Here is a 24,592-nt window from a genome sequence, read left to right as displayed (position 1 = left end):
GTCCAGATTGTCCCCCGCCTACTGTCCAGAGATAGGACAGGAGATAGGAGATAGGCTCCAGCACCCCCCGTGACCCTTGTGAGGAATAAGCGGTCAAGAAAATGGATGGATTATTATTATTATTATGATGATTATTATTATGCACAGAACTATTGAATTTAAAAAAGGAAATGTTTGCATTTTTTTTTCATCATTTTAGATAGGATATCTAAGTAAAACAGTATTTCTACCCTTTTTTTCTATTTATGGTAAATAGTATACAGTGCAGTTTATGGTGTAAAATAGTAAAAAAAAAAAAAAAAAACTTGGAAATTTTTTTTTTAGACTTGGAACGGATTGAAATTATTGACATTAATTATAATGGGAAAAATGGTTTTGGATTTCGAACAATCGCTTTTAGAACAGCCTTCTGGAACGGATTATGTCCGAAAACCGAGGTTTGACTGTATTTTGTTTTTGTTTTATTATCTACATAGACGGACAAAACCACAACACTGTTTTCTTCTCACAATCAAATGAGGAAGCTTGCGTGTGCAAAACCAGGTCAAGTTCACCGTATATTTTTCCCCATTACTTCTGCGAGTCAAAAGATAACATATATTCAAGAATACCGTGCACACTAATTGGCCTGTAAATTTCAAAAAGAGAAGCATGCCGAGAAAATAACCAACAATAAAGACCTCTATGTTAAAGTATGCTTTGAGTGTACAAGCTAGACGACAGGAATGCGTAAAGGTCAAAGGCCTGTCATTTGATCACAGGCAAGATTGTACAGATACAGTGTTCCATTGTTTATTGCTGGGGTTGTGTTCCAAAAAAAAAAGAAAAAAGAAAAAAAACCTATAGGTGAAATCCACATAGCAGTTCCTGCCCTTTCTGCGTCGAAATGCAATGTCGCATATTCCTCGGACGGCGAAGAAGTGACTCATAAAGTACGCCTGAAAACACAAATCACGCTCGTGCGTTTGATTTCGAATGGAGCGCAGCAATGCAGAGTCCCACTTCGGTTCATTACGACTCTTTTAGTGCTGCATAAGCTAATAAAGGGAGCGCCAGGTGTGCGCTTGCGTGCTGACTATCACAGATTGTTGATTGAATCTTTTAAAAAAAAAAAAAAAAAAAAATGCTTGGAATGCACCCGGAAGCTCGGGATCATTACAGTCCCGCAAACCTCTGCCAAGGTTGTTGCACTGCACTGAATAAAAATGGTGAATAATTGCAGTATTCTTCTCTTGAATGCAACCTGCGGTTCTGGAGCCACGCGCGGTTCTTTAGTCCTGCTACAAGCAAAAATAGAAATTAATACCTTTCTTTACATATTTATTTGGATTTTCTTTGAAGATAAAATATTCTTCGAATGAAGAAATGATTGAGATAAAAATGATAAATATTATATAAAATATATATATATATATATATAAAATATATATATATATATATATATATATATATATATATATATAAAATATAAATAAATATTTAAAAAAAATGTCACAATCCATTTTTTTAACTCATTCAAACCCCAAAATGTGTATACATTTTTTAATACTTTGTTCTTCCCTACCAAAAACGTATTTATACGTTTTATTTTTTAATGTTTTTTAATGCTAGACTACACAGAAGGCTTTGATGCAGCTTTTGACCTGAAGAGGTCATTTAAAGCAATGGTAGTTATTACAATACAGACCAGCAGGTGGCAGCAGAGTATAAGAGATCAGCCAGGGCCATGTTGCAACAAGCTGTTTTTGCCAGTGTTTTCAACAGGTTCGTGAATAATGATGAAACGGAAGCTATATTCGAATACGAAGGTAGGTTCCTTTTTTTTTTTTTTTTTTTTTTTTTTTACATCAATAGAACACAATATTCTGTGAGCCTTGCAAAATCAGTCAAAATCCAGGTGCTTGAGTGAAAATGAATGCCAGAAAAAGATGAAAAATTACCTGAAAATGTCAAAATAGTGACCATAAAATGTCCAAAAAGGAAGAGGAAAAGCAAAAAACTACCATAAAATGACCAGAAATGTCAGAGAATTAAATTAAAAAAGGCAGAAAAGAAAATGTAACGTAAAATATCCAAAAATAAAAGCAAGGCAGAAAATGACTATCAAATATTTTTAGAATTACAAAAAGGTCAAAAATAAAACATTCAAAAAATGACCAAAAACAAAAGAAATACTAATAATTACAATAAAATGTCCAGAAAATTACCAAAAAATGTCATAAAATTGCAAAAATGGCAAAAAGAAAGAGAGGCAGAAAATGACCATATGTCATAAAGAATGAAAAATGACAAATAAATAAATAAATATAAATGTAAAAACAAAAGACTAAAGGTAGAAGAAAATGAATGTCAAAGTATTGGATGCTGCATAATTTTCTGTTATGATGCAGCTCTAATTAGCTCATTTCACGCTTTTCTTCATAACAACCTTTAAATATTTTGCGGCTCAAAACAGATTATTTGTCATATATTTGGCCTAAAATGGTTCTTTTGACAGGAATCCATCATGGATTTGAATTAGAAACATTTCTTTCTTCATACCATTTTATTCTTTTTGTTTTGAAAACTCAAAGACATAACAGCCGTCGTCATTTATGTTTAAGTGTCCAATGCAAATGGACGCTCGTAAAAACTTCAGCCAAGATTTGCCATCAGCTCAATTTCATCATCACCACCAGGAAGGACCAAGCAGGTTCTTCCGGTATCGGTTTGTTTCTTGGCGTGTTTGTGCAGCAGGTAAATAGGCCACATGTTTTTTTTCCTTCTTCATCTACGGATCCATTCAGCAGATGGCAAATGCTTCCTTCAAGTGTTGTTTCGTTCTTGATCTGCATCCAGCTGTGATGCTCGTCAATGTTGTGCGCGTGTCGAGTCTGCAGCTCGACACGCGCACAGATAACATCAGTGTTGGGATGCTGCACCCTGGTGGCGCTCTGCTCTGCTACATCTCTACAAACCTGATCCGAAAAAAAAAAAAAAGAGAAGCTATTTGGCTCCAAAGGAGGGAAACGGAATTCTTGGCATTTCTCAAACAACAACTTTAGTATATTATGATGATAGAAGCATTAGGGAGTCGGACTAGATACGTTTTTGGTTCTTCCTACTCCTTTTGAACATGTAAATTATGATACTAATGACATTTTTTTTCTTTTCCTTTTCTGTTTTTAAACTACAACTTTTTTTTTAATTTTTTTATTTTAACTTGTGATATTTTTAATATTCAATAAACCCAATCAATCAATCATTCAATCAATATTAAAGGTGGTGACCTGTATTGTGCGGTACAGGTTCAAGTACCTTCTCGCAAATGGCCACAAGAGGGCAGCTGATACTGGTATTGACCTTGAAACCCCTCATATATATATATATATATATATATATATATATATATATATATATATATATATATATATATATATATATATATATATATATATATATATATATATATATATATATATTAGTGTTGCAGTAGGTTCTCAAGCTTTGCTGTTCTCCTCTAAACACTTCGCATCCGCCTTAAGTTGTTTGTGGTTTGTGACCAACACATCATTATCGGGCCGGCTCGTTCGCCATATGCGAGCATATATATATTTCTTCCACCAGCGCTGACGCGTTTGAGAGCATGCACGCTTTGATTCAATCCATTTCAAAGAGTCAATTGTTCCCTATTAAGATGTCCTTCGTCTGAAAGAGAGGCCAGGCCGCCTCATTACCTTCATCTTGCTGAGGGTGGGGGGGCGCTCGGGCCAAACCGGCGACTGCGTCCGCCCGTATCGACGGTGCCGGGTGGCGACAAGGACGGCGATTGATTGGGCTTAAATAAGAGTGAAGAGGAAGATTGATTGCCATCGATCCGCTCACAACCTCCCCCTCCCACTAGGGTGCTCCTCCATCTTTGATCATGACCACTTTACGCCCAATCAAGTGCGCTTGAGCTGAGACGGGGAGGAAATCCCATCGAGGGGGGCGGAGCTCCATTTGCGAAGGCTGTAATTATGAGTCGGATGTCGAGATACGAGGTCAACGCGTTGCAGGTGGGGATGTCACGATATCCAAACATCACGATTCAATAATTAGCACGATGTGAAGGTCACGATACGATAATTATCACGATATTGTGGGGGGCGTTGGCGATATTTAAAAAAAGATCACAATATTGTAAAAAAAGAGAGCTCTAATAATATTGAGGCACTTACTCGCTAATGCAAGCACACATTGATCGCATCACAAGCAAATTCGGTTCCGCTTCATCTGACAATTAGCATAGATTTTAAACATAGAAGGCCAAAACATCCCTAATGAAAATTAAATTGCACTCATAAACTAGCCACTAGAGGGTGCTAGAACTGCACAAATGGAAATCAACTTGACTTTTTGTTTTTTCCACAGATGTGTTCCTTTTAAATATTGTGAACATGCCGACGACGATATTGTGGCAGTTTTAACTCTTTTACTGCCATTAACGTTAATTGACGTTAACAGAAATCCCAACGATTACCGCCATTAACGTTAATTGACGTCAATTAGTTTTTTTTCCCCCCTCCCCCCCTCCCCATCCTTTTGGATAAAGTGTGGCAGCAAAAGAGTTCATATCACAAAATCACGATGTTTCCCTTATCGTGACATCCCTAGTTGCAGGTGCCGGCAAAGAAAAGATGGCGTCTTCCCACGGAGACGAGGACGACGAGGGTTGTTTGCATAATGAGCACCTCCCGAAATGCTTCTAATCATTTGTGATGCAAATTGAATGATAACAGCAGTCTTCGGTTGCTTTTTAACAGTTTTTTTTTTTTTTTTTTTTAATTGAAAGCTTCATCAGAGAGAAAAAAAAACAAACAAAAAATCATTAAATCCAAGTTCACATCCACAGATGTACAGATAGCTTCTCAAAGATCACACACACTGTGCAGCATGTGCGAGGCGTGACCGCGTCCTGCTCGGCGCTGAAGTCGAGTGGGATAAAAAAACAACAAAACAAAACCCAAAAAAAATCAAATAATAAAGCAACCAAAATGAAAGTAACAAAAGCCGCTCTGCTGTCCATGAAACATTTCTCACACTCTCGAGTCTCTTACCGATCGCGCTTCATAACAACAATCTGCTCAGGTTTTTTTTTTTTTTTTTTCCTAGTGATTGATTCATGGTGGATTTGGCAAGGAGCTGATTTCACTCATGACTGCGCTCCGAGGCCCGTGTGGCCGATCGATAGCTTTCATCCAAAGTCAACCGAAGCATCAATTAAAAAGCAGGCGGTCCCCGTTCTGGTGCGCGTGTTTATGTAAGGAAGGGCTGCTGGGGCAATTTCGTGGCCGCGTTATGCACGCGACTTGTGTATGAGCCTGGCGTGCGATGAGGTATTGAACCACATTTTCACGCTCGCACCTGACGGTGTAAGTCAACCAATAGGGAGCAGCCGCATGTGCGTTGAGTGGAAAAGATGGCAGAAGAAATTCTGAGAGGAGTGAAGACTTGAGACTGGAAAAGAAGTAAAATGCCACATCACCTTGAAACAGGATATTTTCGATTGGCATGCGCAAAAAAAATTTCTTGTCCGGACGAGTAACTTTTCTTGTCCAGACGAGAAACTTTTCTTGTCCAGACGAGTAACTTTTCTTGTCCAGATGAGAAATTTTCTTGTCCGGACGAGAAATTTTCTTGCCCAAACGAGTAACTTTTCTTGTCCGGACGAGAAACTTTTCTTGTCCAGATGAGAAATTTTCTTGTCCGGACGAGAAACTTTTCTTGTCCAGACGAGAAACTTTTCTTGTCCAGACGAGTAACTTTTCTTGTCCAGACAAGTAACTTTTCTTGCCCAGACGAGAAATTTTCTTGCCCAGACGAGAAATGTTCTTGCCCGGACGAGAAATGTTCTTGCCCGGACGAGTAACTTTTCTTGTCCAGACGAGAAATTTTCTTGCCCGGACGAGAAACTTTTCTTGCCCGGACGAGAAACTTTTCTTGCCCGGACGAGAAACTTTTCTTGTCCGGACGAGAAACTTTTCTTGTCCGGATGAGAAATTTTCTTGCCCGGACGAGAAACTTTTCTTGCCCGGACGAGAAATGTTCTTGCCCGGACGAGAAATGTTCTTGCCCGGACGAGTAACTTTTCTTGTCCAGACGAGAAACTTTTCTTGCCCGGACGAGAAATTTTCTTGCCCGGACGAGAAACTTTTCTTGCCCGGACGAGAAACTTTTCTTGTCCGGACGAGAAACTTTTCTTGCCCGGACGAGAAATTTTCTTGCCCGGACGAGAAACTTTTCTTGCCCGGACGAGAAACTTTTCTTGTCCAGACGAGAAAGTTTTCTTGTCCAGACGAGAACGGACGAGAAACTTTCTTGTAAGAAAAGTTTCTCGTCCGGACAAGAAACATATATTTAATTCACTTTAGGGGCTTTGTAGACTTAAAAAGAGAAACAAATGAGGGTTATTTACTGCAGGAAAGACAAATGACCTAAATTCAAATATAAATTACAAAAAACAGCGAAACCTCAAAATCCAAATGCTCCATATAAACAAACAAACAAAAAATGACTGTTTACTTGCCACCATGTTCGAGTACCACCAATGGTAAAAAGTAAAAGCGTATTGATCAATATTGAACTTCATGCATCTCTGTCCTGGCTGCTCAGTGCAATATGGCAGTTAGTCAAAAATAAATTTGGTGCTTCGTGTGGTGCGCAACACAATCAGTTTCTTACACACTATGTGCCCAATTTTCGTTCTAAGCGTAATTTGCGCAAAGCTTTTGGTGTTTCCGTAGACTTTGAGCCATTAGAATTGATCAAATCTGCTGAAATCGCGTTGACATCACCTGCACCGCTCGATAGACCCGGTTTGTACGAGTCTAAAATATAGTTGACTTTTTGTGACCCAGTGAAAGGTGCTATATAAATAAAGTTTGATTGATTGATTTGAATTCATGGTTTCACCTTTATTGTGGTGTAAGTCCAAAACATCAGCGATGAGTTCCAGCCTTGTATGTCCCTCACATACTCTCACGTACTGTCCAACTATTCTAAAATGGAGCCATCCACGATTGCTTGAATGCATAATTCAACTGCAATTGCAAAGTTCCCGCCTGCAGGGGGCAGTCAGTGTGCAGGTTCAAGCCCAGTGCAAGTCGTCTACATGTGAACAGGGTTCAAACTCGGCAAGAATGCTGATGATGTCAAACTGATGTAAATGAGACGCAATTTGCAGCGAGCGCACGGACGCCATTAAGAAAACTCCACTTCCGTTTGTTTCGCTCGCTCATATTTCAAATCTACGGGGAAGTCAAATAAATGTGAAGCAGGAGCAAACTCGCGCCTCTTTCTCTGCATTGATTCTCCGTTAGCAAAAAAAAAAAAAAAGATGCATGTCTTCCTATTTGTGCGGTTTTTCCTCCCCTCTCTCATAATTCCATTACTATTGAATCTCAGGCCAATTTCTGGGAATCGCTGCACTCGCCAATGTGCACATTCTGTATTATGAGCCCTATTTGGATAATTAATGTCAGGAGGACTTTATCGCCGCGCGTTGAGAAACGCAGAATTTGCTCGGTAAAACAACGGGAGATAAAGAAATCAAATAAAAGCGGGACCAGGGAGTTATGACGTGCCGGAATTTCATCGGATGTAATGTAAACATCAAAAAAAAAAAAAAGTGGTGAGACGAAGGCACAAGCCAGTGACAGCCAACACTTTAGCACCATATACAAGCTTTAATGTTATGTTACACCTTTTAAACAAGCTTCTTAATGTGCTTTACATCTTTAACTCATTCACTGCCGTTGACGGCTATAGACGTCAAAAAAACAATTTTTACCGGGCTGGTCGCGAACGCGTCGATAAAACACACGAGCCATTAAAAATGATACGAAAGCTTCGTTCAAAGGCACTAAATGTAGAGAAGGTGCTCAAAAATAAAGGGAACACAGTCCAACACTTCCTGGATCAAATCCAGTTCCAATGTAACCGCACGATTCCGAATCAAGTGCACCTGGTGTTGTGCAAAAGGAGAGGAAAGTAGCACCATCCAGATGTGCTGGGGCCAGAAGGTCGGCTGTAGTCTTTTAGGCGCGGCGTCAAGCACGTGGAGGAGCTAACAGGCTAGCAGAGTAAGAAATCAACATTTGTCAGATGGAATCTGGAACCCGTGATTGTGATTTCCAACGTCGTTCAGCAACATTGGACTTCAAATCGGAACGGTTCATCTGGAAACAAAAGTCTTAACTGCGATCATCACCAACCACCATTTTTTTTTTTTATTTCCTGGAAGAAATTGTTATCTTGAGGGACAATGGAGTGGATCCGATCGTCCCCGAGGGAAACAAATTGGACCCGTCAAGCCTCATTGAGAGGATGACTGAAATTGGTTTGCGGTTCTGCTTCGGCACCACCAAATAAAGAAAAAAAAAATAAAATCTCATAGACGGCATGAGAAATGACCGATGACATAAGATCGGGTTTGTTTGTGCAACTGATAGTTCGGTTATTCCTCTTTTCACTTGAGCCTAATTGTACCGAGCAGCCAGACTACAATTTTTATCCTGCCTTTCAGTTCTATGGTAGTCACATTCATGTCACATTTTTTTTTTTTTTTTACATTTTTTGGAATGGATGGTACCTAATTTTATGGTGGCATTTTGAATAAGGCACTCAAAAATAACAAAATAAATCAAAATGGCCGCATTGTGGGGCAAATGCCTCCTCAGACCACATAACAGCGGCGGAAGGTAGCAGCAGCGAGTTGACAGTTTTCGTTCGTAAATATGCAAACAACTGGCATGGCACAGATTTGCTTCCGCCATGTTGAGACTCTAGTGTGCAATTAGCAGGATACTTGCTTGGCCTTGATTAACCACTCCCACAGCGGCCCACGCTCATCATTGGAAATACCAACATTGGGTCAAACCTGCCTCTGCGTAGTTACGGCATGCACTGTGCAGGATTTACACCAGACATGAAAATAGAGCCCTAAAAGTAAAAAATAAAATAAAAATAAAAATCTTGCAATATAAAATAAGAGCTCATAATTGGTTTGGGTTCTGCTTGTTTATATGACTTTAGAACAATTTGAATTTAGGTGTTCCTCTGGAATTGTTTCTCCTAAACATGGCACTGTATTGGATAAAAAAAAATAAATAAATAAAAATAATGCAGTAAATAACCCTCATTTGTTTTATTTTAATCAAAAATGACTTCTATTTCGGAGTATCTTGCACAATTTAGTATGCAAAGGAAGTTGTTTTTGAGGGGAAAAAAAAGATGCAGAATGTGCTCAGGCTGTTTGATGACCTATGTGACATTGAAATAAAAAAAAAGAAAAAAAAAAAGAAGTAAAAACGCCACTTTGCGTGCATGCATGAAAATACGGTGTGACATGTGAGTGTGTGCGTTTTGAAAAATAAAATAAAATCCTGAAGGACTAGTCCGGCCGTCAAGGTCAAATAAAAAAAAACAACAGGAGCAACAACAACATCAACAACAACATCAATATCAACATCAACAACATCATTAACATCAACAACCAACAGAGAAAAAAAATAAAAATGAGACGTGAAAAACAAAAAAACAAAAACTACCTCTGGTTCAGAGTGTATCTTCATCTTTGGTATAAAAATGGCCGTCCATGGGCTGCATTTGATCCACAACTAGGAAAGACTACAGAAATTGTCAACAATTTCCTCTATTGCTTTTTTGCACTGATTGATCTCAACCATAAGCTCCTCTATTCTATCTACTGTTTTTGTTTCACTGCCAGTTGTTTTTTTTTTTTGTACATTTTATACATTTTTTTTCCCAGTTTTTTTTTTTTTTTTTTTTTAATTAACATTTGCAGTGTGACAAGCAAAGCGGGCTAAAAACATCTTAAAGCTCATAAAAAAATGTCAAATGTGGCAGATAAAAAGCTTGAATGTCATTGACAGCAACGTCGCTTGCTAAATCATAACGATGACCATAAAAAAAAAAAAAAGCGAGTTCAGCGTTTCCTTATATTTTGCTTTTTTTTCCTCATCGTTAAAAAAATCTCTTCAGAGCTCAAGTCTTTCCGCAACAGGCATTTAGTTCTTTTAAACACATTTGTTACCTCAGACATATTTATCAAAGCATTTTTCTTTTGAAGAAAAAAAAAAAAAAAAGCTCTCTATTAAATCTGTACAGCTTACGTGATAGATTCTGTTTCCTCTTTAAATGAACTCGTCCAGTTTCTTGAACCTTCCAAGTGGTCCAAAATGTTTTCTGTTGTGTTTTCTTCCTGCCACCGCCAACCGGACGTCAGACTTCAACTTGAAAAAAAAAAAAAAAAAAAAGTCTCTGGCGCCCTCCAAATTAAGGCCATGAAGATTCAAGAAAGGAGAAGAAAAAATGTTTTCAAATATATCTAGAAAAGTAAAATTGAACACTAGAACATAATTTTTTTTTTAGCTTAGTATCTGAGGAAGACAATCTTCTGTGTATCGCAAACGTGACTCCTCCTCCTTTCTAATTACAAAATAAACTTCACATTCAACCTTTTTTTTTTTTTTTTTTTGTCATTTTCTGATTTTTTTTTTTTTTTTTTTTTTTTTAATTGGTTGAGAATTTTCTTTGAGAAAATTTTCTAGCTTCAGCCCAGCCCTTCGGGCGGGTTTTCCACACTAAACAATTTCATTTCTTTGCACTGTGCCCCCCCCCCACAAAGTCCCAAACTTCTTTCTCACCACCCATTGCTTCCTTCTTGTTGTTGTTTTTTTTCTCCCCCTCTAGCTGACCAGGTAGAAAATGAAAAAAAGTGTCTCTTTTTTGGTGCCTGGGCAATCTGGAAGCAATCTCCTTTTTTTTTTTCCCCCCATTCCTCTCCACCCCCCCCCTCACATTCACAGTGCAGCCACCTTATGTCTCAAGGCAACGCTGTCACAGGAACATTCTCTCAGGCCGTTGCTATCTGATGGCAGAGGAGAAACACATGTGGAGAGAAGACATACAGTTGCAATCAAAATATTACAGACCAAAATTAAAAAAAAGAAAAAAAAAGTGCTATACAAGTGTACAAGTGAAATTAATTTGCTTGTGTTACTTAAATCGTAAATATCTAAATTATTGTAGCCAAATCAAATATTTTTTTAAATATATTTGAATAAAGTTGTTTGAATGACTTAAAATCAGGGTTCTCCGAACATTTTACTCCGAGGGCCACATACAGAAAAAAAAAAATCAAAAAAGATGCAAGGGCCACTTGAAATGATTATTTTTAAAACTTTAAAGTGATACTTCACTGATTTAGCCCATTATAGCAATACAAAGTTAATATTTTGTCTATAATTAATTTGATACATTTTTCTTGTAAAAAAAAAAAAAAAAGTAATTATTGTTATTGACCACAGTGTTATGAAGACAAACATTGTTACTTGTTTAATTTGAATTTTCATTTTTGCATATTTAGAAAAGCTGTACGGCATATAAAACTAATGTATTAATAGCAGATGTCATATTTAGTATTATTATAGTATTTAGTATGTCCTGTGAAAAACACTTATGTCCATTTTTTTTTTTTTTTTTACATTTTTTTTAAAAACGTACCAATAAAACAAAAAAAATGTTAAGAAAAAAAAAAAAAAAGTCATACATTAAGTGTCTTTCACAGAACGGTGACATGCTGCAGGCCGCTTTATAAAAAAAAAAAAAAAGACGGCCACCATTGACTGAAATGAATCGTTCAAAAACCCATTGATTAATTATGAACTTTTACAGTGTCATTTCAGTAGTAATCATTCAAGTAAGCATTTTACGACACACATTTAAAAAAAAAAAAAAAAAAGTATTAAAATCACATTCAATAGTACTTTTTCTACTTTCTTTTTATAGCCTCAATAAATAAATAATGCAATCAAATTAAACTGCTTTGTGCAACTTCTGGAAGGTAACTTTTTATCATCGCAATTCAAACGTGCCGGAATTAAATTTGGACCTTTTCACAGGTTACATCCCCTTTTTGACACACTTTTAAGAGATGTCTTCGAAAAGGCGACGTTATAGAATCCAAAGACTTACTTGGACTGGTACGAGTACGCAGAAACGTGGTCGGCGGCGCCGTCGACTTGAATCTGTTGCTGCTGGCCAGTCACCTCCTGCGATGAGGGCGCCACCGTCTGGGGGGAGGCGTCCGTCACCACTCCCTGAGAACGCAACGATTGAGAGGTCATTTTGTGACGGAAAACATTTTCTAATTAGTCGATTCACACTTTTGCTGTTCATATCAACCACAAAATGAGAGTGACCAAAATAGGAATGACTAATAGACTAGAGCAACTGCAAAGAAACTGACAACTCCACCATAAGGGACATAGCTAGCAACTACAAAACGGGGAGTGGCTAGACAGAATAAGAATGACCAATATCGGACCATAGTAACTGCATAGCAACTGACAACATCATCAAAAGGGTCATAGGAACTGCATAGCAACTACAAAATGAGAGTGACTAGACAAAATAATGACTAATATCAGACTATAGCAACTGACATCATCATCATAAGAGTCATAGGAACTGCATAGCACCTACAAAATGAGTGACTAGACAAAATAAGAATGACTAATATCAGACTATAGAAACTGCATAGCAACTGACATCATCATAAGGGTCATAGGAACTGCATAGCGACTACAAAATGAGAGTGACTAGACAAAATAATGACTAATATCAGACTATAGCAACTGACATCATCATCATAAGAGTCATAGGAACTGCATAGCACCTACAAAATGAGTGACTAGACAAAATAAGAATGACTAATAGACTATAGAAACTGCATAGCAACTGACAACATCATCAAAAGGGTCATAGGAACTGCATAGCGACTACAAAATGAGAGTGACTAGACAAAATAATGACTAATATCAGACTATAGCAACTGCATAGCAACTGACATCATCATCATAAGGGTCATAGGAACTGCATAGCAACTACAAAATGAGTGACTAGACAAAATAAGAATGACTAATATCAGACTATAGCAACTGCATAGCAACTGACATCATCATAAGGGTTATAGGAACTGCATAGTGACTACAAAATAAGAGTGACTAGACAAAATAAGAATGACTAATATCAGACTATAGAAACTGCATAGCAACTGACAACATCATCAAAAGGGTCATAGGAACTGCATAGCAACTACAAAATGAGAGTGACTAGACAAAATAAGAATGACTAATAGACTATCGAAACTGCATAGCAACTGACAAGATCATTATAAGGGACATATACAGAGCCATAACAACACAATTACCCCATGACCCCCCCAAAAAAGTAGTAATATTAGTAACATCCATCCATTTATTCATTTTCGGAGCCACTTTTCCTCACAAGGGTCGCGGGGGTGCTGGAGCCTATCATCAGACTTATCCTTAGCCTATCAGACTTGCTCTAGCTAGCTAATATATATGGTCGCCGCAGCTAGCTACTTTAGCAATTAGCATGATGCAGGCTAACCATTCCATTTCTTGACCGCTTACTCCCCACAAGGGTCACGGGGGGTGCTGGAGCTTATCTCAGCTGGCTTTGGGCAAGGCCCTGGACTGGTAGCCGCCAACTGCAGGGCAAGTAGTAGAACAAATAATAATAATAATAATAATAATAATGATGATAATGAAGCCTGATTATAATTTTTCTTTTGCATTTCCTTCACAGAATGAGTCACAGCAGCTGGTTCGATGTTGGCCCTGGTCACGTCAATCACCTTTAACAAGCTCTCAAGGATCCTGCAAGCTGTCTATACATCAGCCCTGCAGACGCCGCATGATGCATCGACACGCACCCCAGCTGCTAATGCCGCCACTGAGCGGCCACCGGCGAGGAAGACGGAAACGGCAAACAGGGGCCCGAGGCGACACTCCGGCTCCATCGCTCCGCCGCCATCGCCGCCGCTCCCCCCGCATGCGCCTTTCACAGAAACTAATGCGTCCGTCGGGGGGAAACTGTCACTGTCTTGCGCTCGCGGCGGCTGATAGATGCGCGCGTTTTCGCCTACCTACAATCGGCCAGCTTGCAGCGGCCGCACTGCATCTCACTTGAGCTGCTGTCATCCGACATGCGACCGATCGTCGGTTGCCAGACAGCGATCCCGCTCTTCCGCGTTCACCGTTTGTCATATGCGCTTAAAAATGTAAGACAAAAAAAAAAGCAAAACGACGACGTTTGCAAACGTCCTTCTTGGAATCAGAAATGATTGACATGTAATGCAAGCCTACAAACGACTTATTATGCAGTTTTGGCCTCCTCTTGGGAGATAAGCAAAGAGTGGGAGGGGCATAGCTCAGGTGGTAGTGCGGCAGTCTCCCAAGCTGAAGGTCGTGAGTTCGTTCCTCAACCCTTGAGTGACTTAGTTTTTTTCCCCCTAATCCTTTATTTTACTCTCTTCCAAAGTGCAAATTAGGGATGTCACGATATCGTGATATTAAAAAACTGCCGCAATATCGTCGTCGTCATGTTCACGATATTTAAAAGCTGCACATCTGTTTAAAAAAAAGAAAAAAAAAAAGTCAGGTTGATTTTCATTTGTGCAGTTAGAGCACCCTCTGGTGGCTAGTTTTTTAGTGCAGTTTAAGACTTAGACGTAGACTTGACTTTATTGATCCCTTTGGGATGGCTCCCTCTGGGAAATTTACATCTCCAGCAGCAATAAGCACAGATAATAAAATAAAAAAAATAATTCAATCAATCAATCAATCAATCAGGTTATTACACCAGAGATTGAATTAATAATAATAATAATAAAAATAAAATAAAAAATAAAAATTAAATCAATCAATAAAAAAGGTTCTTACACCAGATATTGAATTAATAATAATAATAATAATAATAATAATAATAAAATATCGCCAACGCCTCCCACAGTATTGTGATAATTATCGTATTGTGAGCTTCATATCGTGGTAATATCGTATCGTGATATTTGGATATCGTTACATCCCTCGTGTAAATATTAGCCTACAAAAGTGAGTCTATGTCAAAATGACAGAATTTACTGTGTGCCTGCAAAAGTGCAATGGAACAACGCACACCAGCTAAATGAATGAATACTGGATTATTTTAAAGTCCAGGCAAAAGAGGACGTCAGGTAAAAGTTTTTTTTTTTTTTTTTTTTAACCTGAGTCAGCATGCTGACTCAGGTAAAAACATCCTGGACAATTTTCAAGTTATGGCGGAAGAGGGTTTCTCGTAAAACGTGTGACTCAGCTTGCTTTGCTCGTACTTTTTTTTTTATTTGTATTTTTATTCATTGGGAGCGGGCCAGCGTGTTTGTTTGTATAAGAAGAGCAATTGGAAAATATACTATCAAAAATGAGACAATGTCTGTGTTGAGAAATGCTTCATGTGAAGTGAATTGGCCTGTCGGGAGTAACCAAGTCTTCTTTTTTTGGTCAATTGTCTGCCGATGATTGATCGCAATTCTTACTTCGACGGGGACGGCTGTTGGAGGCACAGGAGTGTACTGGGGAATGTAGGTCCCTTGCATAGGCGCTGCGGCGGCGGCGGCAGTCATGTACTGGAACACACAGAAGTCACATGCATTAAACATCCATGCAAAGAATCATTTTGGAGAAATTCCCTCGGGGAGTCGAGAGGACTTCAGTCATTATTGTGGGAATGCCGAAAGCATCCACACACGTTATTCCCATTTTTATTCTCAGCTATTTGCAGAGAAACAACTCCCACATAATACTTCCGATTTACACCGTTCAAATTCACAGTACAGTACTTGCACAATTTAACGTCAAATATCAACTTTTCCCCCCCATTCATTTTCAATGGGACTGGCACTGATTTTTTTTTTTTTTTTTTCCTAAGTCCCATTTTCCACGCCCACGTCCATACATGCAACTTTTCATCAGAACCAGTTCTGTGGTACTGCTCAGTGGCGCACTTGGTAAAATGAATTGTCCAGTAACCAGGAGGTAGCGGGTTCGAATCCCACCCCCGACTGTACATTGCATCATAGTGACGGGACTACAAAATTCGGAGTTGAAGGATTATGATACAAATGACATTAAATACACAACATATTACAGAGGTGGCAAATCCAGGTCCAGGTGCTAGCTAGCTAGCAAGCTCCCTAGTTAGCACCCCCGATGTTCGGTTACCTGCTAGGGAGCTAGCTAGCGCTCTAGCTAGCACAAGGGCCTTAACTCATTCAGTGCCATTGACGACTATAGACGTCAAAAATTTTAACTGCGGTGGCAGTGAATGAGTTAAAGCCAAACTGTGGCAGGGTTTTTACTTTCTGGACCAGGATTTGACACCTCTGTTTAATGTCCAAGAAGCGTTTGCTGTAAAACGTCTTAAAATCAGTCATGTACAATATTGTAATTATAATTTAAATACAGTTTTTATTTTCCTCAAAATAATTATTATATGTACTATATTTTAAAGTAATCAGCATTTAAATCCAGTTTTTATTTTCCTATATTTAAGTGATTATGTTTAAACAGTGCATAATATCTCAGTAGATTTCAATAATCAGTTTTTGATGAACACTTGGGCTTTCTATGTTGCTGCACTTAAATGTTGGTCATGAAGATGGTACATGGAGAGCTGAGTATTTTTTTTTTCCAGGTGGAAATTGGTATAAAAGGTTGAAAAAACTGCTTTTCCAAAAATGATTTGGTAAAAAAAAAAAAAAAGAATTTTCCATGCACCCAATGTCCTTTGGAGGGCGCCAAAAGAATATCGTTGCACTCTCACATGAGAGCCAAACAGAAGAGCATGTGAGGTAAAGTAGCAAGGAGGAGGAGGAGGAGGAAATGTCCACGCTGTATCATCCAGACTTCACAGGCAGGCAAATGTGCAAGGCCACAACTGAGAAAAAGACGGAAAATGGGAAAAAGCCGCTAAAGGGAATGAAAAGGAAGAGCGAAAAGAGAAGAAAGAGAAGAAAGAGAAGAAAGAGAACCCCCCCCCCCCCCTTTGCCTGTGGCGTATATTCCTTTAGTCATGCTTCCCCCATGCCCCTTTTAACCGTCTCTTTGCTCGCACCACGATGGCCGTTTTACAGATGTGACACAGGTTGAGTTACACGACAGCCGTGGGGCTTTCGCATGCAATATGAATGAGGACTCAACACTGTGCAGGCGGTTAAGGGTTAAGGTTCCGCACTGCATTGCATTGCAAATGGAATCAGATTTAAAAAAAAAAAAGAAAAAAAAAAGAAAAAAAAAAAAAAAAAAAAGAAGTGCATTCCTTTCTTAATTCCCTCACCCCCGTTTTATGGAGGACCAAAAACTACAAAAATTAAAAGTAAATAAATGACTACAAGTGAAAATAAAAATGGATATAAAAATATCATTTAGAAATTAAATACAAAAAATAAATATATTTTGAAATAAATATAAATGGAAATAAAAAATTAATAATATATATGTAAAAGTAAAAATAAATACAAAACAAAATTCAAAAAATACAAATGTATCTAAAATAAATGTCAAAATAAAAAATAAATAAATAAATGTATAAATATAATTAAATATCAATTAATAAATAAAAACGCTCCGCTATTACATTTATTTATTTCATCCTGCAGACGCTCTGTCAAGATGAAATGTTATTCAAATCAGGGGGCGGTCCTAATATATAGTTGTTTTTAATTTCAATTTATATTTATTTTTGGCATTTCATTTTTGAATTCTATTTTTTATTTTCACTTTTAGTCATTTATGCACTTATTTAGTCATCCATCCGTCCATCCATCTTCTGAGCCACTTTTCCTCACAAGGGTCACGGGGGGTGCTGGAGCCTATCCCAGCTGGCGTCTGGCAGTATGCGGGGTACACCCGGAACTGGTTGCCAGCCAATCCACGTTTATTTAGTCAATTATTTATTTTAATTTTTGACAGTTTTGGCCCTCCGTAACCCCCACTCTTATTGGTAGTTTAAAAAAAACAAAAAAAGAAAAAACAAGAAAAGTGACAGCAGTCCACTGTCGGATGTAATAGCATTATTTGGCTGCAGGCCCGGCGGTGCCGGTGAAGTGTCATTACGAGCAGTGTTGCTAATGGATCGGGTACGGCTCCACCGCTCGCTGCTAATGAGAGCAGCTAAAGGCCATAGACATGGGTGATTAACTCGCCCCCCCACCCACCACTGTTGCTGGTCCACACGGCCAGGAGGACGCCCCGAGATGGGAAGTTGTTATGCGAGAGTGACTCTCGCTTATCTCACCTTCCCGCCTGTCACGCTCACAAAAGGGGCCGAGTTGAAATATCCCGACCTGGTGACACGTTAGCACGTCCCTCCTTCTCGCTCACCCTTCCTGTCACTTCCTTTCCTCTCATCCCGCTATCGCCTGAAAGGGCCGACCAGATTGTTCAAGTGACCTTCTCCTCCTCGGCAGAATCAGAATCATGCATACCAATTTCGCTCGGACTTTTTCCCTTTGTCTTCTCCTTCCCTTTTTCTTTTTTTTTTTTTTTACCTCATTCAGCCAACTCACCTGTGAGGGCTGCATGAAAGCAAATGAAGGGAAGAAAGAGATAATTAGCCAAGTCAAAATGTAGCTGTCAAAAAAAGCAGACTGTCCATTTCGAAATGGGATATTTAGCTGCAGGACTGCATTTGGAATTTCATTTTGCGTTAGCAACAATATTTAATATGATTTCCCCTTCAACCATAAGCATTAGTTAACCTATTTAAGCAGCAGAGCATAACAATAATTAGTTGCAATCTGGGCTCGCAATTCAGTGGCTGTCAAGACTGGTATCAAAGCGACATGCTGCGACATGAATAAAGCTAAAATTTGTCGTGCGCCAACTCGTGATTAGTTCCGTGTCTTTTCTTTGGCAACTTCAAGCCAAACCAAAATCTCAAAACATCTGAAACAGATTGTTCGAACTCTTTTTTTTTGTTTTTTTTGTTTGTTTATATTTTCTAGTTATTTTGAAAAACAGGTTTCTGTTAAAGTGGCAGTGTGTATTATTTTGCGCCATCTCGTGGCGAACTAATCATTCGTTCATTTAAAAGAACACTATTAATTCCAAAAATACCCCAATCACAACATACATTCTTTTATATAATCGCAGGTCTGGTAATCGCTAATTATATTAGATAGGTCGCACCGGGTGGCTGCCATGTTTCACCGCCATCTTTCTGCTACGCATAACCGAAGAAGAACTTCGCTAACATCGTTAGCTTCTGCCGCTTGTGCGTGAATGCAGTATTAGGATGCTCGTCTCCCTCTGCTTTGCGCTCGCTAGCATTTGCGAGATTCTCCTGCTAGCAGTGTTTGTTAGCCGCTCCAGCTAGCAAAACTCAAAACGAAATAAAAACTAAAATGAAAACAAAACTATAATAACCCTACTGCCATATTACAAATAAATTGCTTGATATACTGTAGCATTTTTCTAAATATGCAAAAGCACAAATCAATTATTTGTACAATTTTTAGGACTAAACACAATTTCTCTTCATAACATTATGTGGCCCTTTTTCTGGATGTGGCCCCCAAATGAAAACGTTTGGACAGCCCTGATTTAGAGGCTTCAAACATGCTAACTCCACTCAGGAAATCTGAACCCAGAAATGTGCTAGCCACTAAAACCGCGCTGTGTCTCCAAACTGATTTAAAAACGACTCCTTTAAATCGTGTCGTGAGCTTCGAGTTAAAAAAATAAAATAAAATCTCGAATGTGACACTTTACTCCTCTCCATCAATAAATGGATAAGAGAGGAAGGTGTTCACACAAATCTGTCTTCTCAGGACACTGAAGCTGTCAATTACCGCTGTCACCATGACAACAGCTTGTATACTGTATACGATGACAGAAAAAGGATAGACATGGCGGAGGGAAGGTCACCTCTTGTCATGTCAACATCCTGCACTCAAACATGCAATCCAAACCCAAACAGAAGACAAAAAAAAAAAAAAAAAAAAAGCTAATAAGCTCGAATGGCAATGCATGACTGATGGACGCTTTGGTAAATGTTGCTGCAACAAAAGCGAGCACACACAATAAATCACCCAGGATGGCACGTTTATGTCATCCATAACTATTCTGTCATCATGTTGCCGTCGACGACCAAATGAGCAACGAAAATGGAGTTGTTGTTGTTTGTTTGCTTGTTTTAAGGCCATCCAGCAAACTGGTGATTCAATAACTAACCGACATTCAAGCGCTTTCAACGCGGCTCATGCAAGGTTGCGTTTCGACAACGATTTGATTCAGCGGGACCCGGCACCGGGGGAACCCCGTTTTGCATCCATATGAGATTTAAGTGAGCTGTGAAACAATCATGCTTTTATTGTTTAAAAAGCAATAAAGCCACAGAGATATTTTGCATTGATGCCAATCAGTGTTTTTCTATTAAGATTTCTACAATACATTATGATGCCATTGAAGAACAAAACACTCTTAACTGAAACTCTAAAAATCATCTTGGTGATGATTTACCATTTTGCAGTCTTGTTTGTTAAAATGACTTATTTACTACCACAAAAAAAAATCCCCATCATCACAGTATGCTATTGAAAAGATGTACTGTACTGTAAAAAAAAACAAGCGCAATATTGATTTGTGCTAGTCATTTTTCTGCCACTAGATGGCATAATTGCATTTGTAAGACATTGGTGACAGCTCAATGTGTTTTCTTTCCATATTAAGAGCGATCTAATCTTTAACAAGAAGTAACTTGTGAAATTCTGTATATTTTAAAAATTTGAAAACATCTCAGTCTCCAAATATATGCACTATTATTGTGGGAATGCTGAAGCATTCCCACATACGTTATTGTGATTTTTATTCTCCACACATTTTTTTTTTGCCGCTTTTAATATCAACTTTTCCCCATTCATTTTCAATGGGACAGTCATTGAACTTCGAAGTATCACTTTCCACGCCCACTTTCCAAATATAAAAATGATCATCATTACCAGGTGTCTGATACTGCTTGGTGGCACAGTTGGTAAAAAAAAACAAAAACAAAAAAACCTTGTCCATTAATCAGGAGGTCATAATATCATAATTTATCCCTCAATTTACTTCATAAGCATTCCACATGCATTCAAATCTTAGCATTCAGCTGTTAGCGTTCAGCTTTCAGCATTCCCACGCAATTTCTCAGGAAATCACACTTAGTCGAGTTAAAATGATTACTACTAAATTTTGACGTGGACGTGAAAAAAATAAAATAAAAATGTCGCATTAATCAAAAGGACTTTATATTAACTCAAAATTAACGCACACATTTTGACACCCCTAATAAATATAATAATAATAATGATAATAATGTTTGGATTGGATTAGATGCATTAGTTTAACAATATAGTTCTACAGCGGTCTCCTAAGTGACATTATTTACGAGTTTCCGGTTGATTTAACACCATCTTCGCGCCCTGCTCACCATGCATACCACCACCCGCAGTCTTTGATTTGAACTATAACGGCGTCACATTTTACATTTTGTTGTGCATGCATTTTCATGCGCTTTTATTTTTTTGCTTCGTTTTGCAGGCCGGCATTCCAAATGAGAATTTGTTCCTCTCTGAGTACGTAAATAATAATAAGTTCAGAACAACCATAACAGATTGACAGTATTGTTCAGTATTGTTCCCAACCACTCACGCAGCATGACGATCAATTGTAAACATTTGCTGTGCGATACGTTACCGATCAATCATGACAAAACATCAGCATTCACTCCACCGCAACGCGTTAAAAATATTTTCATTTTCACAGCCTATTCGAAACATCTTGCGGTCGGAAAAAAAAAAAAAAAAAAAAAAGCTACATTCCAAAGCCGTGACCACCAGACGAGGACTGAGTCACACTTCCGCAGCACAAGGTGAAGTTTTCCTTGCCTCTCCTTCACAACGGGCCGAGCCGATCGTCAACAGAATCAATTTCTCGGAAAGCGACGGTCACCAAAAACCAGGAAGTTGAGAAGCAGCCAAGAGTATTCTGAGGTGTCTCAGGAATTCTGAACTTTCAAACTACTTCTGTGAGTCTTCTTTTTTTTTTTTTTGTATCTGCACTTGTAGCGTGAGTGCCGCTGTGGCAAAGTCACGTGACCAGAAGAAGGTTGTTCAAAACAACCCCACCGCATGTGCGTGCACTCGAGGAATCCGCTCGGAGGATCTGCGATGTCACGTCCGCTTTACTCGAGGAGTCCGTCTTTTTTTTTTTTTTTTTTTTACCAGGCTTCCTCAAACAGTCTGTGAGAAGTGAGAAGTCCACATGTGGCACGCACGCAACAGCAACACGATCAAATGTCGTACGAGGTGCGTGCGGCTCACCAAGAGAAAAACTTAAGACTGCATTTACGCTACTTCAGGGGTGTGCAAACTTTTTCGTTTGAGGGCCACATCCAGAAAATCCGAAGGACGCAAAGGGCCACAGAATGTTATGAAGAGAAATTGTGTTCTAAAAATTGGACAAATAATTGATTTGTGCTTTACAGCATATAAACCAATTTATTTGTAATATGGCAGTTGGGTTATTATAGTTTTGTTGCCATTTTTCATTTTAGTGTTTATTTCGTTTTCATTTTTTATTTTTTTTTATTTAGTTAGTTTTAATTAGCTTTCAGGGTGGTTCTGTTAATCTTTTTTTTTAAATTAGTTTTAGTTCTTTAATAAATGCTTAGTTTTAGTTTAATTAGTTTCAGTATTAGTTTTAGTTTTTTTTTTTTTTTTTAAATGTGTATTACTCATGCGCAACATTTAAAAAAAAAACACACACAATGGGCGCGACGTCATTATTCCGGTTTATATCCAAATAAATCTACTAAAAATCACATTTCAAATCATCCCCAAAGGCTCATGCATTAATTACCAAAGACGAAAACGAAGGACATTTTTGCAATAATTATAGTTTTATTTTAGTTAGTTTTGTAAACATAAAATGTAGTTTCAGTTATTTTTCTTTTTTTTAAAAAAAAGCATCTTCGTTTTTGTTTTAGTTCATTAACGAAATTGTTTTTTTAATTTTTGTTTTTTCATTAGTTTTAGTTAACTAAAATAACCTTTCATAGCACCTGTGTTTTTTTTTTTTCCGACACCTTCCCTTCTTACTTTAACCATCTCCAAACATTTTTGTTTTTATTTTATTTGAACTGAGCCAAATGCCATTTTTTAGCATATGTCGCGAGGCCACTAAAAAATGGACGGCGGGCCGCAAATGGCCCCCGGGCCGTAGCTTGGACACCATTGCTCTAAATTGTCCCTAATTGTGATTGTGAATTGTTGTTTGTCTAAATGTGCCCTATGATTAGTTGATTGTGCTTTTGCATATTTAGAAAAATGCTACAGTATATAAAGCAATTTATTTGTAATATGGCAGTCGGGTTATTATAGTTTTGCAATTTTTCATTTTAGTTTTTATTTTGTTTTGAGTTTTGTATCATGATTAATTTCTGGCTACTCAGAGCAGCCCAGTGAAATAAAAAAAAAAAAAAAAATGGACATAAGTGCTTTCACAGGACGTTAAACATCTCAAATCTTAAAAATGCAAACATAGAGACCACGTTAATTCAAAGAGTTTATATTAAAGCACTTATTGATCCCAGTTTAAAACCCAAATACAGGGTGTCCCCAAAAGTTCCGATGCACTTGCGTGATGCAAGAAGCATTTGACAGCTTGTTGTAAGCGCGTCGTTCCGTTAACATTAAAACGGTTCTTCAGTTTAGCTCCAATTTCAAAAGCTTCACAACATGTCGTACAATTTAAGCAATCAACGTCACGTTTCTCGAAAGCCCTCGTAACATGGACGTGCTAATGCTAGCCACCGGTAATGTTTTGTTGTGGCCCATGCAAGGGGTACTCACACTTCCTGTGGTGCCCAGGGACAGATGGTTCATCTGCTGGGTGAGGGGACCCATCATGCTGGCAGGCTGCATGGACATCGTGTGGTCCATGGCTGGCGTGATCACTGCACCCTGGATCAAGAGACACAACCCAGCCAAGCATTAGCGGTATTTATTATTTTTTAAACTGTTCTTTTCTTAATTTTTTTTGGCTATTTTTTTAAACACTTTTTTTCCCTGATGTTTTTTGCTATCAAACTTCTGACATTTTTAGTGATTTCGAGGCATTTTTGGGATTTGTTCTTTGATTTTGGACATTTTAGAGTTACATTTGCCTTTATTTTCCGACATTTTTGGCAATTTTGTGGACATTTTATGGTAATTCTGCTTTTCTTCTTCCTTTTTGGACATTTTATGGTCACTTTTTGGACATTTAGGTATTTAAAAAAAATATATTTTCAACAACCTTCTGTCTCTTTTTCTGACAACATCAAAATTTGGACTGACATTTTTTTTTGGGAATGTTTAATTATTCTTTAAAAAAATAAAAAAATAATCATGAATCCATTCAAAGAATACTGTAATGTAAAAAAAAATAATAATAATAATTTCTAGTATATATATATATATTTTTTTTAGCGATCCACAGAAGCCACAGATTGCAGACCCCTGATCTAGTTCTACATCTATGACTTTACCGCAATAACTATACCTAAACTGTACTATTAAGTCGAACGTTGATACCGGAGACCTTTCGGTCCCACCAGTGCAGTGCGGAAAATAATTTTCTAGGGCCCCTGTAAAATACCTTGTAGAAAACATTGACGTCTATGA

General features: G+C 38.1%; 1 protein-coding gene across 12 annotated transcripts in view; it reads right to left on the bottom strand.

The window, feature by feature from the left end:
• Positions 1-2,728: 2,728 nt before the first annotated feature.
• rbms3 (RNA binding motif, single stranded interacting protein) overlaps positions 2,729-24,592 on the bottom strand; it is a 268,599-nt gene continuing 246,735 nt past the window's right edge. For 9 of the 12 annotated variants that reach the window (XM_077507158.1, XM_077507159.1, XM_077507156.1 and 6 more), the window contains 5 exons: positions 23,780-23,890; positions 15,425-15,514; positions 12,019-12,143; positions 10,860-10,912; positions 9,749-10,274 (listed from right to left, as the gene is read on the bottom strand). In XM_077507158.1, coding sequence (XP_077363284.1) covers positions 10,909-10,912; positions 12,019-12,143; positions 15,425-15,514; positions 23,780-23,890 — 330 coding nt within the window. In that variant the 3' untranslated portion in view covers positions 9,749-10,274; positions 10,860-10,908. Of the gene's footprint in view, positions 2,958-6,275; positions 9,649-9,748; positions 10,275-10,844; positions 10,913-12,018; positions 12,144-15,424; positions 15,515-23,779; positions 23,891-24,592 lie in introns of those variants that run through there. The other 3 variants (XR_013280185.1, XR_013280184.1, XM_077507163.1) reach the window with 3 other exon arrangements.

This window comes from Festucalex cinctus, chromosome 19, assembly GCF_051991245.1.
Source record: "Festucalex cinctus isolate MCC-2025b chromosome 19, RoL_Fcin_1.0, whole genome shotgun sequence".
Lineage (NCBI taxonomy): Eukaryota > Metazoa > Chordata > Actinopteri > Syngnathiformes > Syngnathidae > Festucalex > Festucalex cinctus.
Note: the sequence above shows the minus strand (reverse complement) of the source record. Positions and strands in the feature narration are given on the sequence as shown.